This window comes from Stegostoma tigrinum, chromosome 24, assembly GCF_030684315.1.
Source record: "Stegostoma tigrinum isolate sSteTig4 chromosome 24, sSteTig4.hap1, whole genome shotgun sequence".
Lineage (NCBI taxonomy): Eukaryota > Metazoa > Chordata > Chondrichthyes > Orectolobiformes > Stegostomatidae > Stegostoma > Stegostoma tigrinum.
Window position 1 is genome coordinate 47,548,595 of NC_081377.1, and position 18,851 is coordinate 47,567,445.

The 18,851-nt window shown below is 44.5% G+C and overlaps 1 protein-coding gene across 1 annotated transcript in view; it reads right to left on the minus strand.

The window, feature by feature from the left end:
- Positions 1-207: 207 nt before the first annotated feature.
- Positions 208-18,851, minus strand: part of txlna (taxilin alpha) — a 124,520-nt gene continuing 105,876 nt past the window's right edge. The window contains exons 10-11 of the mRNA XM_048557911.2: positions 5,114-5,183; positions 208-290 (exon numbers count right to left, since the gene is read on the minus strand). Coding sequence (XP_048413868.1) covers positions 223-290; positions 5,114-5,183 — 138 coding nt within the window. The 3' untranslated portion in view covers positions 208-222. The remainder of the gene's footprint in view (positions 291-5,113; positions 5,184-18,851) is intronic.

Here is an 18,851-nt window from a genome sequence, read left to right on the forward strand (position 1 = left end):
AATGCATTCCCTGTAGTGATTGGTGAGAGGTGATGGGGGCAGGATTGTGTGGTCGAGAAGTCCCAAGCTTCGGACATCCTGTAGCTGGTAGAATTTGACACAGTCATTTCACTGTTAGAGTAGGAATAGGAGAACATTTCTGCAGCCTTCTTCATGACTGAGCAGTCCTCTTCAGCATCCACTCCGTTCACGCAACTTGGGGAAAGGGCTAGAAAAGGTGCCCTAACAATAGTTTGTTCCATCACCAACATGCTGAAAATCCACATTCAGTGGGCTCATGTACCTGCGGTCTGAAAACCAAAGTCAAACTCAATCTCAGAACCTGGAATATATAAACGCTTAAGGACAAAAAGTAAAGCAATGGTCCAGAATGAAGAACTGCCCTGTGGCCATGAACTCAGTCCCTTCAACATGTGACATTGTTGCCTTGCAAGAGGTTTGAAGAGCAGCGAAAGGCAGCAAAGGTAGAAGGTGGTAACACTTTCTTTTGGAGAGGAAAACCTGACGAACAACCAAGGACACATGGAATTGGATTTGCCATCAAAAACGAGCACATCTATCAACTTCTGAAGCTTTTGAAGAGGGCAGCAGAGTGATGATGCCGATTGGCTGAGGTTGAAAGATCTGCATCAGTGCAGTCACTGCTTCCGGAAGGTGGTTTGCGGAAGGGCTATTTTCAAGTGACAGTTCAACCCCAAACACTTGCTCAGTGTTTCCCTCCTACCACCTCCTCCTCTAACCAAAAACGAAGCACGCAGACACCACTGTGAGGACCAGAAGCAAAGGGAAAGGGACATTACCAGGGAGCATCCTGGGAAGGTGATTGAGGGAAGACCTACCTCAGTTATTCGCAGCAATAAGTAAGGGTAAGTGTTTAATAAATTTTCTTAAATAGCTTGATTGGTGTTAGAAATGTCAGTCAGAGGGGTTAAGTGCTGCACTTGTGAGATGTGGAAGATCTGTGACATTTCCATTGTCTTGGACATCCACGTTTGCAGGAAATGCACCTAAATATAGCTCCTCACAGACCACGTGGATAGGTTGGAGCAGCAATTGGATGCACTTAGGAACATAAGGATGGCGGAAAGCTCCATAGCCAGGAGTTTTCGAGATGTGGTGACACCCAAGGCACAGACAGGTAGATGGGTGACTGCTAGAAGGGGCTGGCAGCTAGTGCAGGAATCCCCTGTGGTTGTCCCCCCTCTATTACTGGGGGTGACCCATCGGGGGGTCACAACAGCAGCAGGCAGACTGGTGCCACCACAACTGGCTCTGTTCTTAGGAAGGGAAGGACAAACAGCACTAGAGCAGTAGTGCTACAGGGGACTCTACAGTTAGGGGTACAGATAGGCGCTTCTGTGGACATAAATGAGAGTCCAGGATGGTGTGTTGCCTCCCTGGTGCCAGGGTCCAGGATGTCTCTGAATGGGCAGAAAGCATTCTGATGGGAGAGGGTGAACAGCCAGAGGTTGTGGTACATATTGGTACTAACGGCATAGGTAGGAGGAGTGACCAGGTCCTGCAGCAGTAGTTCAGGGAGTTAGGTAGAAAGTTAAAAAGCAGGAAGTCTGAGGTTGTAATCTCAGGACTACTCCCTGAACCACGTGTCATTGAGGCTGGAAATAGGAGGATAGTACAGCTCAACACGTGGCTAAACAGATGATGTAGGAGGGAGGGTTTCAGATATCTGGTTCCATTGGGATCTCTTCCAGGGCAGGTGGGACCTGTATGAGAAGGACGGGTTGCATCTAAACTGGAGGGGCACAAATATTCTGGCTGTGAGGGTTTGCTGGTGTCACTCGGGAGGATTTAATTAGCTTGGCAGGAGGGTGGGAACCAATGCAAAGTGAATGGACTGAGAGGGAACTAGCGAATGGGGCCAGTAAGAGTCAGGGGAAGAGCAGGCCAGGTGTGGTTGCTGATCAAAGTGAGTCCGGTGGACTTAAGTTCACCCGTTTCAATGTGAGAAGTGTAACGGATAAGGCAGATGAACTTAGAGCTTGGATTGGTACTTGGGACTATGATATCGTTGCAGTTAAAGAGACTTTGTTAAAGGAGGCACAGGATTGGCAGCTTAACATTCCCGGACACATGTTTCAGGTGAGATAGAGGGGGATATTAGACGGGTGATGGAGTTGCACTACTTGTTGAGGAGATTATCACAGCTAAACTCTGGGAGGACACCTTGGATGGCTCATACAGCGAGGCAATATGTGTAAAACTCAGGAACAGAAGGGTGCAATCACAATGCTTGGGGTTTACTGTAGGCCTCCCAACAGCCAATGGGAGATAGATATGTAGGCGGATTGTGGTAAGATGTAAAAGTAGCAGGGTTATTGTTGTAGGGAGGTGATTTAAACTTCCAATATATTGACTGGGATTCACTTAGTGCTTGGGGCTGGAATGGGGCAGAGTTTGTAAGGAGCATCCAGGAGGGCTTTTTGAAACAGTATGTAGATAGTCCAACTCGGAAAGGGGCCGTACTGGACCTAGTATTTGGGAATGAGCCTGGTCAGGTGGTCGACGTCTCAGTAGTGGAGCAGCTCACTAACAGTGATCACAATTCAGGAAGCTTTAAGGTACTGATAGATAAAGATCGGTGCAGTTGTCAGGCAAAGGTGCTAAATTGGGGGAAGGCTAATTATAACAATGTTAGGCAGGAACTGAAGAATGTGGATTGGAGGCAGATGTTTGAGGGAGAATCAACACAAGGTATGTGGGAGACTCTCAAGTGTAAGTTGCTGCGAACTCTGGACTGGCACGTTCCTGTAAGGATGAAGGTCAAGCACGGCAAGTTTAGGGAACCTCGGATAATGAGTGATATTGTGAGCCTAATCAAAAAGGTAAAGGAAGCATTTATCACAGCTAGGAGGCTAGGAATACACGAAGCAAGGGTGGAATACAAGGCAAGTCTAAAGAAACTTAAACAAGGAGTCAGGAGGGCTAAAAGGAATCATGAGAAGTCATTGGCCAACAGGATTAAGGAAAACCCTAAGGCTTTTTATACATATATAAAGAACAAGAAGGTAGCCAGGTGGAGGATTGGCCTACTCAAGGACAGGGAAAGGAATTTATGTATGGAGCCAGAGGAAATGGGTGAGGTATTAAATGAGTACTTTGCATCAATATTCACCACAGAGAAGGACTTGGTGGATGATGAGTCTGGGGAAGAGTGTGTAGATAGCTTGCATCATGTTGAGATCAAAAGGAAGGAGGTACTAGGGATGTTGAAAAACATTAAGGTAGACGAGTTCCCAGGGCCTGATGGGATATATCCCAGAATACTGAGAGAGGCAAAGGAGGAAATTGCTGGGACCTTGAGGGGAATCTTTGTATCCGCACTGACTATGGGGGAGGTCCCAGAGGATTGGAGAATAGCCAATGTTGTTCCTTTGTTTAAGAAGTATGGCAGGGATATTCCAGCTAATTTCAGGCCGGTGAGCCTTACGTCAGTGGTAGGGAAATTATTAGAGAGGATTCTTCAAGACAGGGTTTACTCCCACCTGGAAATCACTGGATGTATTAGTGAGAGGCAACATGGTTTTGTGAAGGGAGGTCATGTCTCACTAACTTGGTTGAGTTTTTTGAAGAAGTGACGAAGCTGATCAATGAGGGTAGGGCAGTGGACGTTGTCTGTATGGGCTTCAGTAAGGCCTTTGACAAGGTCCCTCACGGGTAAAGTTGCATTGGCTCGGAGGTGAGCTTGCAAGATGGATAAAAAACTAGCTCAGTCATAGATGACAGAGGGTAGCAGTGGAAGGGAGTGTTTCTGAATGGAGTGTTTCTGGATGGAGGGCTGTGACTAGTGGTGTTCCTCAGGGATCAGTGTTGGGACCTTTGCTGTTTGTAATATATATAAATGATTTGGAGAAGAATGTCACTGGTCTGATTAGTAAGTTTGCTGATGACACAAAGGTTGGTGGAATTGTGGACAGTGATGAGGACCCTCAAAGGATACAACAGGTTATAGCTCAGTTGGTGTCTTGGGCAGAGAGATGGCAGATGGAGTTTAATCTGGAAAAATGTGAGGTAATGCGTTTTGGAAGGTCTAATTCAGATGGAAAATGGTAGAACCGTTTAGAGTACTGACAGGCAGAGGGATCTAGGTATACAGATACATAGATCACTGAAAGTGGCAATGCAGGTAGAAAAGGGAGTCAACAAGGCATAAGGCGTGCTTGCCTTCATCGGCCGAGGCATTGAGGTTAAAAATTGGCAGGTAATGTTGTAGCTTTATAGAACCATAGTTAGGCTGTATTTGGAATATTGTGCTCAATTCTGGTCTCCACACTATCTGAAGGATGTGGTGGTTTTGGACAGGGTACAGAAAAGATTTATCAGGTTGCCTGGTATGATAGGCATTAGCTATGAGGAGAGGTTGGAGAAACTTGGGTTGTTCTCACTGGAACGACAAAGGTTGAGGCGCAACCTGATAGAGGTATACAAGATTATAGAACATAGAACATAGAAAGGTACAGCACAGTACAGGCCCTTCGGCCCACGATGTTGTGCCGTGGAATAATCCTAATCCAAAAATAAAATAACCTAACCTACATTCCCCTCAATTCACTGCTGTCCATGTGCATGTCCAGCAGTCGCTTAAATATATTAAATAAATTACGAAGGCCGTGGACAGTCAGAAGCTTTCTCCCCAGGTTGGAAGAATCAGTTACTAGGGGCCATGGGTTTAAGGTGCGAGGGGCAAGATTTAAAAGGTGATGTACAAGGCAAATTTTTTACACAGAAGGTAGTGGGTGCCTGGAACCTGTTGTCGGGAATCTAGCGGAAACAGATATTATAGTGACTTTTAAAGGACATCTTGACAAATATATGAGTAGGATGGCAATAGAGGGATAAGGTCCCTGGAAGGGTAGGGGGTTTTAGTTGTGACGGGCAGCATGTTGGTGCAGGCTTGGAGGGCCGAAGGGCCTGTTCCTGTGCTGTAATTTTCTTTGTTCTTTGTTCCTATTGGCACCAATGATCACCTCATGACTGTCTGTCTATAACCTGCCAAAACCAAGCAGACAATGGTTGTGAGTGACCATGCTCCAACTCTTCATGCCACAGATGAGTCCAAAGAAGACTTCTACTCTCCCGTGGATGCCATACTCACCAACATCCTTAAGAAAGGTGAAATCATCATCCTTGGGGACTTCAATGCCAGGGTTGGAAAGGACACCCAACTATGGAATGAAACCATCAGAAAGGAAAGAGTCAGGAATTGCAGCTTCAATGGGATTTCACCTGCTCACTAAATGTGTGGAATGTAAGTTGGTCATCACCAACACGTTGTTCCATCAAAAAGACAAATTCAAGACTTCTTGGCAGTATCCACAGTCAAAGAATTAGCACATGATTAACTATGTCATCATTCAATGCAGGACCTGTAGGATGCCCTCATTATCAAAGTGATGACCAATGCAGACAATTCCTGGGCAGGCCGTTAGCTCATCCACTCCTCAATGCCTTGAGAAACAGATGAAGGAACAGTTCATAAAATAGCTCAATGTTGAACTGCTTCAAGAACCAAGCAGACTAGCAGATTTCCAACAATCTCTTCACCAAAATCTCTGAAGAGTTCACTTTAATGGAATGGAGGAAATCTAGTAAGAGTGAGGGCAGATGTGTCTTCCCTCACTCTTATGAAAGGCATGTAAAAATGACACTATTACAATAATCGTAGGAACTTCAATACTGCAGGTGGACTGTAAAAATCAGAGACAACACAGTGTGGAAGTGGAGGAGGACAGCAGGCCAGGCAGCGTCAGAGGAGCAGGAAAGTTGATGTTTCAGGTCCCTGCTCCTCTGCTGTGTTGACCCTGACTCCAGCATCTGCAGTTCTTGCCATTTCCAACTGCAAAAAATCAGGTTGGTATGGACCTCAAAAAAGGAAAATTTGTGGAATGTCTCCAAGTAGTATTTTTGGAGCAGCTTGTGGTAGAGCCCCCTGGGGAACAGGCAATTCTGGATTTGATGATGTGTAATGAGACGGGCTCGACAAGGGAACCTAAGGTGAAGGAACACCTTTCTTGGATAGGAGTGGAGGAGCGCTCCTGAGTTCCTAGTTTTTTCTTTTCTCTACTCAGTCTCGAGGTGGCTGGTCTGCCCAGGCAGGACCCTGACAGTCAGTGGCATCGTGGCTTTTTTAATGTCCAGAGCAGGACTCTATCAGGAGAGTGGGAGCAGGCAGCAAGAGCAGGAGCAGAAACGGGCTACAAGGCAATGAGAGCTAGCAACCTGGTGCAGTCAGTAGGAATGAGGTCAAGCCCAGGTTATGGGGAGTTCGAGCCCTTGTGAGGAGTGTGATCCTAGAATGCAGACACTTCTGGACTGTGGTGTTGAACTGTTAACTGTATTTCTTTGTTCTTCCACCTTTTAGTAAGAAGAACTGTAATGTTTCACTTTATAACTTGGTTTTCCTTATTTTTCTGCTTTGTATCTAAGATTTTGTACCAAGGCACCTTTGTACCTAAGATAGCGTCATAAGTGGCAACATGTAAACTTTTCACTGTACTCATATAAGTACATGTGCAATAACTATAATCCCAATGTGTTAGGGGTCAGTGTCCATAATAAGATTGAATTCACCCTGCAGTTTGAGAGGGAGAAGCTGAAATTAGATGTAACGGTATTACAATTGAGCTGGCCAGAGTTGATTTCAAGGGGAGCCGAGCAGAGAAGTTGTTGGAGCAGCAATGTAGGAGTTTCTGGGAGTAATTCGGGAGGTACAACAGAAATTCACCCCAAGGAAAAAGAAACATACTAAGGGGAGGATGAGGAACTATGGCTGACAAGGGACAAAATAAAGAGAAAGCATACAGTGAAGATTAGTGGGAAGCCAGAGGATTGAGACACCTTTAAAACCCAACACAGGATAACTAAAAAAGCACTAAGCCGGAAGAAGATGAAATATGAGACTGAGATAGCTAGTTATATAAAAGAAAATTGCAGGAGATTTCTTTAGATATCTGAAAGGCAAGAGCAGACATTGAAGCACTGGGAAATGACACTAGGGAAGTAGCAATGGGGAACGAAGAAACATCTGAGAAACTGAACAGGTACTTTACATCAGTTTTCACAGGGGGAAGGCACCAGTAGCATACCAAAGTCAGAGATCAGAGGTGAGAGTAGTGGCCTAATGACCATCACTGATGAGAAGGTGCTAGAGAAGCTGAAAGGGTTGAAAGTGGATAAATAGCCAGGACTAGATGGACTGCACCCCAGAGTTCTGAAGGAGATAGCTGAGTAGATTGTAGACGCATTGCTGGTGATCTTCCAGAAACACTGGAGTCAGGGAGGGTCCCGGGGACAGGAAAATTACCAACGTAACCCCCCTGTTTAAGAAGGGAGGAATGCAGAAGACAAGAAACTATAGGCCAGTTAGCCTGACCTCAGTTGTTCTCAACATTTTAGAATCTATTATTAAGGATGAGATTGTGGAGTACTTGGAAGTGCATGGTAGAGGTGAGTCAGCATACCTTCATCAAGGGGAGGTAATGCCTGACAAATCTGTTAGAATTTTTTAAGGAGGTAATGAGCAAGCTAGACAAAAGAAGAGCTAGTGGGCATGATTTATTTGGATTTCCAGAAGGCCTTTGAGTAAATCCAGAGGAGGCTGCTAAAAAACATAAGAATCCCTGGTGTTGGGCAAGGTACCAGCATGGATAGAGGATTGGCTGACTGGCAGAAGGCAGGGTATAGGGATGGGAGCTAATCACTAGGTCATGTTTAACCACAACTATTCACGTTATACATTAACGATCAGGATGAAAGAACTGAGGACATTGTTGCTAAGTTTGTGGATGACACAATGAAAGGTAGTGTTGAGGAAGTTGGGAGGCTGCAGAGGACTTTGACAGGCAAGGAAAGTGGGCAAAGAAGTGCAAGATGGAATACACTGTGGGAAAGCTTGAGGTTATGCATTTTGTTGGGAAGAATAGAGACGTAGACTATTTTTTAAATGGGGACAGGCTTTGGAAATCTGAAGCACAAAGGGGGTTGGGGAGTCCTTGTTCAGTAATCTCTTAACATGCAGGTTCAATTAGAAAGGCAAATACAATGTTTAGCATTCATATTTTGAAGTCTAGAATTTAAGAGCAAGATATACTGCTGAGGCTGTATAAGGCTCTGGTCAGACCACATTTGGAATATTGTGAACAGTTTTGGGCCCTAAATCTGAAGAAGGGTGTGCTGACATTGGAGGGAGTCTACAAGACATTTATAGGAATGATCCTGGCAATGAGGGCTTGTCATGTGGGTGTGTACTCATTGGAGTTTAGAAAGGTGAGAAGGGGAATCTCATTGAAATTTCAGAATCCTGAGAGGCCTGGATACAGTGGATATGGAGGGACTAGGACTCCAGAACACAGTCTCAGTGTGAAGGAAAGACCCTTTAGAACTGAGATGAGGAGGAATTTCTTCAACCAGAGGGTGGAGAATCAATAGAACTCATTGGAGCAGAGGGCAAATTATTGACTGCATTTAAGACAGAGATAAATAGACTCTTGATTAGTAAGGGGATCAAGGGTTATAGGAAGAAGGCAGGTGAATGGGGTTGAAAAACATATCAGCCGTGATTAAATGGCAGCACAGACCTGACGGGACAAATAGCCTCATTCTGCTCCTGTTTCTGATCATCTTATGGTCTTATTGTCTCTCGCTTCATCACCACCATTCTTCATCTTTCAAGAATAAGCTTGCCAGTAAATGGACACTGTCTACAGGATGGACAGAAAACTTTTCAACCTCAACTAGTTGAAATTCAAGAATGAAACAACACCAGCCTCGCTTGTGGAACTTCTGTACAATGTCATTTCTACTTGCTCGCAAGAATACCTTTAAGCTTTACTTGATGCCTTTGTGGAAGTATACCGAAGAATTGATCTCAATCTGAAAAAAATGCAAATCCTTTACCAACCCAGTCAGATTCTGGTCTATCCCTCCGTCAAGATCGACTGAGAAATCCTCTAAACATGAACCATTTCCCTTACCGGTAAGCTACCTCTCATTTAAGGCTGACATCAATGCGAAGTTTTAACATTGCATTCAATTTGTGAGTGCCACCTAAGGATGCCTAACGACAAGAGCCTTTGACAACCATGACATTGAGCTGTTACCAAGATCCTTCTGTATATGGCAGTCTTCTGTGCAGTTCCAAAGCCTGGACTATAAATTGATAACTCCCCAAAGCCCTTGAGAGGTATCACCAACTCTGTTGAGATGGATCCTCTCCGTCGACTGGGAGGACAGACATACTAACATCAGCATCCTTGATGCAGCTAATAGCATCAGCATTGAGGCCATGATCCTTTGGGCTAGCCACCTGCTTAGGATGCCTGAACCCTGATTTCCAGAGCAAATCATCCAGCTCATGGAAGGCATTGAAACACTTCCACATCTCTATTCATCCCACCAAAGTGCATAACCTCAGATTTTCCCACATTGTATTCCATCTGCCACTCCTTTGCCTGCTCTCATAACCTATTCTAGTCATTCTGCAGCTTCCCACCTCCTCATCAATACAGTGTAGATTATGGGGGGAGGCTTTGGAAATCTGAAGCACAAAGGGACATGGGAGTCCTAGTTTAGGATTCCCTTAAGGTTAACATGTCTTTCTACCTAGCTTTGTGTCATCTGCAAACTTAGCAATAATGCCCTCAGTTCCCCCATCCAGAATGTTAACGTACCCATAGAATATAGAACACAGTACAGGAACAGGCCCTTTGGCCCACCATCTCTGCCAACTGTGATAAAGCTCAGTCAACCATGGTTGGCAGAAGAAGTTAAGCATTGTATAAGATTTTAAAAAAGACTAATTCAGTGACCACAAATCATAATAAATTTGAGGATTTGGGTGGTTTATAGAATTCAGGAAAGGATAATCAAGAAACTGATAAGGGAAGGAATTGATTATGAATGCAATCTAACTTAAAACTTAAAAATGGACAGTAGAAACTTCCTTGCTGCAGCACCAGCCATCCTTGTCCAGCTCACCCTCTCTTCCCCCTACTTTCTCTGGCCTGACAGACTAACTTTGACCCATCCCCTTGAATCACTTGAATAGAGAGACCTAAGAAAACAAAACTTCAAAACTTCTGGTTTAGCCGCTCCAGCCACCTCCTCTTTACCATGGATGTGCAATCCCTTTACACAACTATTCCCCACCAGGAGGGTCTTAGGGTTCTCTGCTTCTTCCTGGAGCAAAGACCTGAACCATCCCCATCCACCACCACCCTCCTCCGCTTGGCTGAGCTGGTCCTGACCCTCTACACTTCTCTTTCAACTCCTCTCATTTTCTTCAGGAAAGAGGGGTTGCCACGGGTACCCGCATGGGCCCTAGTTATGCCTGTCTCTGTGGGGTGTGTGGAACATTCCTTGTTCCAGTCCCATTCAGGCCCCCACCCACAACCCTTTCTCTGATACATCAATGATATCATCAGTGCTGCTTCCCCCTCTCGTCAAGAATTGGAAAACTTCAATTTCGCCTCCAATTTCCACCTTGTCCTTACTTTCACCTGGTCTATCTCTGACTCCTCCCTTCCTTTCCTTGACATTTCTGTTTCCATTTCTGGGGATAGACTGGCCACTAATATCCATTACAAACCCACTGACTCCCACAGCTCCCTGGACTGTACATACTCACACCCCACTTCCTGTAAAGATTCCATCCCATTCTCTCTGTTCATCCGTCTCCGTCATATATGTTCAGATGAGGCCAACTTCAACAAGGGAGCCTCCGAAATGTCCACAATCTTCCTCAACCGAGGATTCCCCAGCTCCATTGTCGACAGGGCCCTCAACGAGGTCCGACCCATCTCCCGCACTACCGCCCTCACCCCTTCTCTTCACTCCTGCAGCAGCGATAGGGTTCCCCTTGTCCTCACCTACCATCCCACCAGCATCCATATCCAGAAGATCATCAGACGCCATATCCACTACCTCCAGAAAGATGCCACCACCAAACACATATTCCCCTCCCTTCCCTTGTCCGCCTTCCGCAGGGACCGTTCTCTCTGGAACACCCTGTATCACACTTCCTTCACCCCCAACACATCGCCACAGCCCTACGTCACCTTCCTCTGAAACCAGCAAAGGTGCAACACCTGCCCATTTACCTCCTCCTCCCTCCCCAGTATCTAAGGGCCCAAACATACCTTCCAGGGGAAGCAATACTTCACCTGCACTTCCCAGAATCTAGTCCACTGCATTCGCTGCTCACAATGTGGCCTCCTCTACTTTGGGGAAGCAAAGCGTAGGCTTGGCAACTGCTGCACAGAACATCTACATTCTGCTCGCAAAAAAGACCTGTTGCCTGCCAGTTTTACACACCACCCTGCTCCCTGGTCAACATCTGTCTCTGGCTTGCTGCAGTGTTCCAGTGAAGCCCAGCGCAAGCTGGAGGAACACCACCTCATTTTCCATTTGGGGACCCTACAGCCCTCCGGACTAAATATTGAGTTCAATCATTTTAGGGCCTAAACTGTCCCACATCCCAGTCCCCTATCCCACACACCAGGCCTAGTTACCACACAGCCTGCCATTACACCACCCCCCAACCCCATTGTTAGTCACTAACAGTCCCCATTAACAACTATTCACCCTCCCAGCCTGATCGTTAGCAACTCCTTTGTCTGTCCAACTGTATTTCTCTCTCTTTGGGCTCTATCCTATTGTTTACTCCCTACCCCACCCACCTCCCTATTTTCTGCATGTAAACTGACATTTTAACAGCCACTATCAGTTCTGAGGAAGGGCCACCAGACCCAAAACGTTAACTCTGTTTTCTCCTTCACAGATGCTGCCAGACCTGCTGAGCTTTTCCAGAAACTTTGTTTTTGTGCCATGATGACTACCGCCCAGTGGCTCTGACCTCCACAAGTGCTTCAAGAGGCTGGTCATGGCCCACATTAACTCTATTCTCCCAGCCTGCCTTGATTCCCTGCAATTTGCCAACCAACACAACAGTTCTGTATTCTTTAAGTTCCTCCTCAATTCAGTCCTAAATCAGCTCTCCCTCATTTTGAGTCTATGCCCTGTAGTTCTAGTTTCACCCATCAGTGGAAACAACCTCCCTGCTTCTATCTTATTCCTCTGTTTATAATTTTATGTATTTCTGTAAGATTCCCCCACCTCCGCCACATTCTTCTGAATTCCAATGATAACCCCAGCCTACTCAGTCTCTCCTCATTTTCCAACCCTCTAAATTCTGGAATCAATAGAATGAATCTCCTCTGCACCCACTCCAGTGCCAGTACAGCCTTTTTCAAGTAACAAGACCAAAACTGTACACAGTACTCCAGGTGTGGCCTCACCAGCACCCTCTACAGCAGCAACAAAACCTCCCTGTTTTTAAACTCAATCCTGTTAGTAATGAAGGACAGTATTCCATCTGCAAACATTTTGTGATTCATGACAGCCAGGACCCTGTGCACAGCAGCATGCTGCGATTTTTTGCTACTTAAATAACAGCCCAATTTGCTGTTATTCCTATCAAAATGGATGACCTCACACCAAACAACATTGTATCCCATCTGCCAGACTCTTGTCCACTCACTTAACCTATCTATATCCCTCTGCAGACTTTCAGGGTCCTCTGCACACTTTGCTCTCCAGTTATTTTAGTATCATTTGCAAACTTTGACACACTATACGTAGTCCCCAACTTTAAATCATCCATGTAAATCGTAAACAATTGCTGTCCCAAGACTGATCCAAGGCACACCACTAGCCACCAATCACCAACCAGAAAAACACCCAGTTATCCCCACTCTTTGCTTTCCGTGAGTTAACTAATCCTCTCCACGTTAATACAGCACCGCAGTGTTGTTCATCTTTATCTTACACAGCAGTCTATATATCGCACTGTGTCAAAAGCCTTTCGGAAATCCAGATATACCACAAACAAGTTCCCTGTTGGCCATTGCGCTCCCTGTAGTGTCCTGAAAGAATTCCAGTATATCAGTTAAACATGACCTGCTTTTCACGAACCCATGCTGCCCCTGCCTGATAGGACAATTTCTATCCGGATAGCTCACTATTTATTCCTTGATGATAGACTCAAGCATTTTTCACCTACTAGAGAAATTAGCAATAAGTGCTTACCCAACCAGCATTTACCTGGGATGGCACAGCGGTGAGCACTGCTGTCCCACAGCACCCGGGGTCTGTGTGGACTCCAAAAAGATTGAGGACAGAGTGGTATACGTTTAGTTAGACTTTAGTAAAGACTTTGATAAGATTCCACATGGTAGGTGAGCTTGAGAGAGGGTGGAGAAGAGCTGCTTTTTGGACTGGAGGCCTCACACACCAGCAGTGTTCCACAGGGGATCAATTCTGAATTCTCTTCTATTTATCATTAATATTAATTATTTGGATGGGACTATAGAAGGCATGGTGGGCTTGTGGATAACACCAAAATTGGTGGCATAGTAGACACTGAAGTTTTCTAATATTACAAAGGGATCTTGATCAAATGGGTCAATGGCTGAAAAATGGCAGATGGAGTTCAACCTTGACAAGTGCAAGGCATTGCATTTTGGTACAACAAACAAGGTTAGGGCCTTGAGTTGTGTTATAGAACAGAGGGATCTGGGGGTTCAGGTACTGAATTCTTTGAAGCTTGCCTCACATTGACAGAGGTTAAAAAGGCATTTGGTGTGCTTGCCTTCCTCACTCAGTCATTTGGGTAAAGGAATTGGGAAGTCATGTTGAGGATGTACAGGACATTGGTGAGCCTTTTTGTGGGCTACTACATCCAGTTCTGGCCACCTAGTTATAGGAAGGATATTATTAAGCTGGAGAGGGCAAAAAAGAGATTTTCCAGAATGTTGCTAGGTATGGAAGGTTTGAGTCTAAACATCTGTAGCTTAGGTAGATTGAGAGAGAGAGAGAGAACATTACAGCACAGTACAGGCCCTTCGGCCCTCGATGTTGTGCCAACCTGTCATACCGATCTGAAGCCCATCTAACTTATTATATAAATCAATTATATAAATGATGAAAAGCACTGGACCCAGCTTGAACCTTGCGGCATCCTGCTGGTCACAGCCTCCAGTCTGAAAAGCAACCCTCCACATCACGCTCAGTCTACTACCTTTGAGCCACACATAGCTAGTTCTCCCTTTATTCTGTGTGATCTAACCTTGCTAACCAGTCTACCATGAGGAAGCCTGTCAAATGTTTTACTGAAGTCCATATTGACCATGTCCACTGTTCGGCCCTCATCAGTTCTCTTTGTTTCTTCTTCAAAAAACTCAATCACCGATTTCCCATGCACAAAATCATGCTTGAACATCGCTAATCCCTTGCCTTTCTAAATACATATAAACCCTGTCCCTGAGAGAATCCCCTCCAACAACTTGCCCACCACTGATGTCAGGTTCACTGGTCTATAGACCCTCTTTTCCTTACCACATCTCTTAAATAGTGGAACCAGTTCGCCAACCTCCAGTCATCCAGCAACTTTCCTGTGGCTATCGATGATACAAATAATATCTCAGCAAAGGGCAAAGCAATCACTTCCTTAGCTTCCCAGAGTTCTAGGGAACACTTGATAGGTCTTGGCGATTTAGCCAACTTCCTGCATTTGGACTTACCCAGCATTTCCTCCTCTGTAACACGACATCTTACAAGATTTTAATTTATCTCTATGTGTTCTCTATCTTCCATATCCTTCTCCACAGTTAACACTGATCTGAAATACGCGTTTAACGTCTCCCCTACCACCTGCAGTTCCACACGTAGGTGACTTTGCTCATCTTTAAGGGGTCTTATTCTCTCCCCAGTTACACTTTCATCCTAATGTATTTGTGGAAACCTTCTGGATTCTCCACAACCCTATTTGACAAAGCTATCTCATGTTCCCTTTTTGCCCTTCTGAGTTCCCTCTTAAGTACACTCCTGCTGCCTTTACATTCTTCGAGAAAATCACTCAATTATGCTATCTATACCTCACATGCTTTCTTCTGCTTGACCAGAAGCTGAATTTCTCTAATCATCCAGTATTTCCTGTATCAACCAGCTTGTCCTTCACACTAGCAGGAACATACTGTGTCTGAGCTCTCAATTTTGAACGCTTCACATTTTCCAGCCATCCCTTTACCTGGGAATATCTGTACTCCCCCCCCCCCCCCCCCCACCTGCTCCCACCACCACCCCCCATCAATTTTTGGAAGTTCTTACCTTAGACTGCCAAAATTGGTCTTCCTCCAATTCAGAACTTTAACTGTTAGATCCGGTCTATCCCTGTCCATCACTACTTTATAATCAGTACAATTATAGTCACTGGCACCAAAATGCTCCTCTACTGATGCCTCACTCACCTGCCCTGCCTTATTTCTTAAGAGCAGGTCAAGTTTTTCATCTTCTCCAGAAGGTACATCCACACACTGAATTAGAACATTTTCTTATACCTGCTCAACCAATTCCTCTGCATCTAAGATCGGAACACTATGGTAGTCCCAGTCCATGTTTAGAAATTTAAAACCCCCTACCATAACCACCTATTATTCTTACAGTTAGCGGAGATGTTATTTCATAATTGTTCATCGATTTCCACTTGCAGTAAGGTGATAAAACCTTTCTTATTTCTCAGCTCCAGCCAAATAACTTCCCTGGACTTCTTTGGAATATCCTCCCTAAATTCGGCTGTAATGTTACCCTTCATCAAAAATGCAACTCCCCATCCTCTCTTGTCCAATCATTTTCTTTTCATCTTTCGTATACCATCTAATCCTGAAACATGAAGTTGCCAGTCCTGTCCATTCCTGAGCCATGTCTCGATGCTATCCCAGTCCCACATTCTTAGCCATGCTCCAAGGTCATCTGCCTTGCCTGCTGGGGATTTTGCACTGAAATAACTGCAGATCTCTACTTGGTTCCTGCCTGCACTGTCCGTTTGACTTACAATTTTTCCCAACCTAACCAGTCTCAGATGGATCTCTTTCTTCACTGCCTCCCTGGTTCACAAACCATCCCCTCCCGCCACCCGACCAGTTTAAATCTTCCCGAGCATCTTGAGCAAAACTCCCTGCCAGTATATTTGCTCCCTTCCAATTCAAGTCCAATCCGTCCTTCTTGTACAGGTGGCTCCTACCCCAGAAGACATTCCAGTGATCCAAAAATGTGGATTCTTCTCCTCTGCAATGCATTCATCTGCTCTAGGCTCCCGTTCCTACCCTCACCAGCTTGTGGCACTGTGAGTAATCCAGCTATTTCTACCCTTGAGGGCCTAATTTTTAAATTCCTGCTTAACTTCCTATATTGACTCCTCATAACTTCATTTGTTTCTCTTCCTATGCCATTACTTCCAATGTGTACAATGACCTCCTGCTGATCTCTCTCACCTTTGAGATTATTTCACACTCTCCGAGATACCTTTGATTCTGGCTCCAGGGAGGCAACACACCATTCTAAAGTCTCGCTGTCAGCTACAGAAACATCTTTCTGTGCCTCTGCCTATGGAGTCCCCTCTCATAACCAATGGCCTGGAACTGGTGTCATATTAGAAACAGTCTCTGTAACAGGAAACTGGTTGCCAGTCCTCCATTCTCCAGAAACTTGACCGCTCGCTACATTTTTCAACACAGCAAACTTGTTTGAGATGGAGATCGCCACAGGAGACTCCTGCATGACCTGACTCCATCTCCCTTTCCTGGAGATCAACCAACTACCTGACTGCATCTTCAGTTTATCTCCCTCCTTGCAACTGACATCCATCATATCCCCTAGCTAGTGTAAATTCCTAGTTGTCTCCAACTGCCACTCCAACCAATCCACACGATCCTACAGGATTTGCAACTAAAAACACACTCCCTGTAGGCATAGTCAGCAGTAACATGGAAATACTCCCTAAGCTCCCACATTCAACAGGAAGAGCACATCTCTCTATTGAAGGCCATCTTTGAATCTCAACGACCTACAGACCCAGAAAATAGCAGAATACCTGCTTTAAGAACACTGCTCCAGGATAGTTTATACTTTTATTTTAAATTTTTAAAATTTAATCAAGAGGCAGATCTCAATAACAACATATAATAAAATAAACACTCTACTCACTACTGTAGATTTACAAAAGGAAAACAGTAAAAGTTACATTCTAAAAAGACACTTAGCTGCTCTCCTATCATGAGTTCCCACACAATAGATGTGCGCACAATCGGCAGGACCCCCCAAACCAAGTGGTCAGCTTCTGCTTCTCTGAAGCTACTTGGCCTGTTGTGTTCCTCCAGCTCCATAGAGTCTCTGACTCCAGTATCTGCAGTTCTTGTTGTCTGACTTAGTTTCTTTTTGCCTTCTCTGTTAAACGTTCATGGCTACAAATTATCCCGGCCAAAATCCACCCATTTCTCGAAAAATCTATTTAAAAGAATGAATGACCAAAACGTTGAACGTTGCATGGGCTTCACTAGTATATTGTGAAGTGCAATATTTCCCCACGTTCACTGAGAATGCAAGATGACCATGTTTTGAAACAACAAAGCTGATTCTTTCCCAACAAAAAAAAGAGGAAAAAGTGACAGAAAAAACGGTCAGGATTTTCTCAACAGAATTGCCTGGAATTTTCATCCGTCAACCCTAAACAGCGATATTTGCAGATGAAATCCATTGCAAGAGGCAACTGTGAGCAGCAAACTCTGACATAACCATGGCCGAGTGGTTAAGTGATGGGTTGGTAACGCACTCACGTGTAGTTTGAATCCTACTGACTGGAATCTGCAGCTCTGCTGCTTTCATAAAACAAGTGCCCACAAGGTTCTAATGAGACAAACACACTTGCAATATCTTATGACATTTTTGAGAAAGTTTGCAAACTGCAGGATCCCTTTAACCGGTCAGTGAGATTGTTTTGCCATCAGTTACATTTTCATTTTGATTCACCGAGCATGCAAGAGGTCCATGTTTAGAAACATCAAACCTGTTTTGTTTTCACAAAGAGGAAAATGTGAGGCAGCAGATTTCAGGTCATGAAACATTTCACAAATAGAAACGATTTTTGTCCTGGAATCAATCAGCTGACATATTGATCTGCATCCTCACAACAGCGATATTGACCAAAAAAAAATCCAGTGCAAGAGACCATGCTAGCGCAATCACATATTTGTGGCCAAGTGATTAAAGTGATGGATTTGAAATCTTGGTCATGCTAAATTGCCCCATAGTGTTCAGGGTTGTGTAGGCTATTGCTCATTCTCCTAGTTACCCACCTTTTGCCTACAATCCTGGAGGAATTCTCATAGTCAGATTTCCTTAGCATCTTCAATGGAGTCAGGTGGCTACATACAAATTCTAATTAAGATGTCCTTTTGGTCACATTTCAGTTGAATGTGACTTTTCATGTAACTTTTATTAATAGAATTCAGACCTCCCTAATTGTGTTTCAGATGCAAACCAACTTTGTGAATATGGGAGTAATAGTCAGTCTTGCCTTTCTGCTTGTAGCTCCAGCCACCCCTATCAAGGAAGGCAAGTCTCACTGTGGACAACTATATTAAATTGGGATCTCAATAATTCACAGATAATTTGCAAGAAATGTAAACATTAATCTCAGGTGCCTATCTGTATGCTTGATGTGGACTAGGTGATGGAAATTGGAGAATATTTTTATGGATTTGGTAATGAGAAGGATCTTGAAGATTGCTGTAGCATAAGGAACAGTGTAACTAGGTTGAAATAACAGCAATTTCTTTTAAAGTGTAAAACCTGCTTCCCGTTCTACTCAGCAATCCCAATTTATTTTTATTACTTTTACTCCTTTTGTAAATCAAATGGTGCTGTATAGTGGCAACACTTTTTATTATATCTTTCTAGATATATGTCACAATAAATAATAAATAAACTAGTGATGAATACAC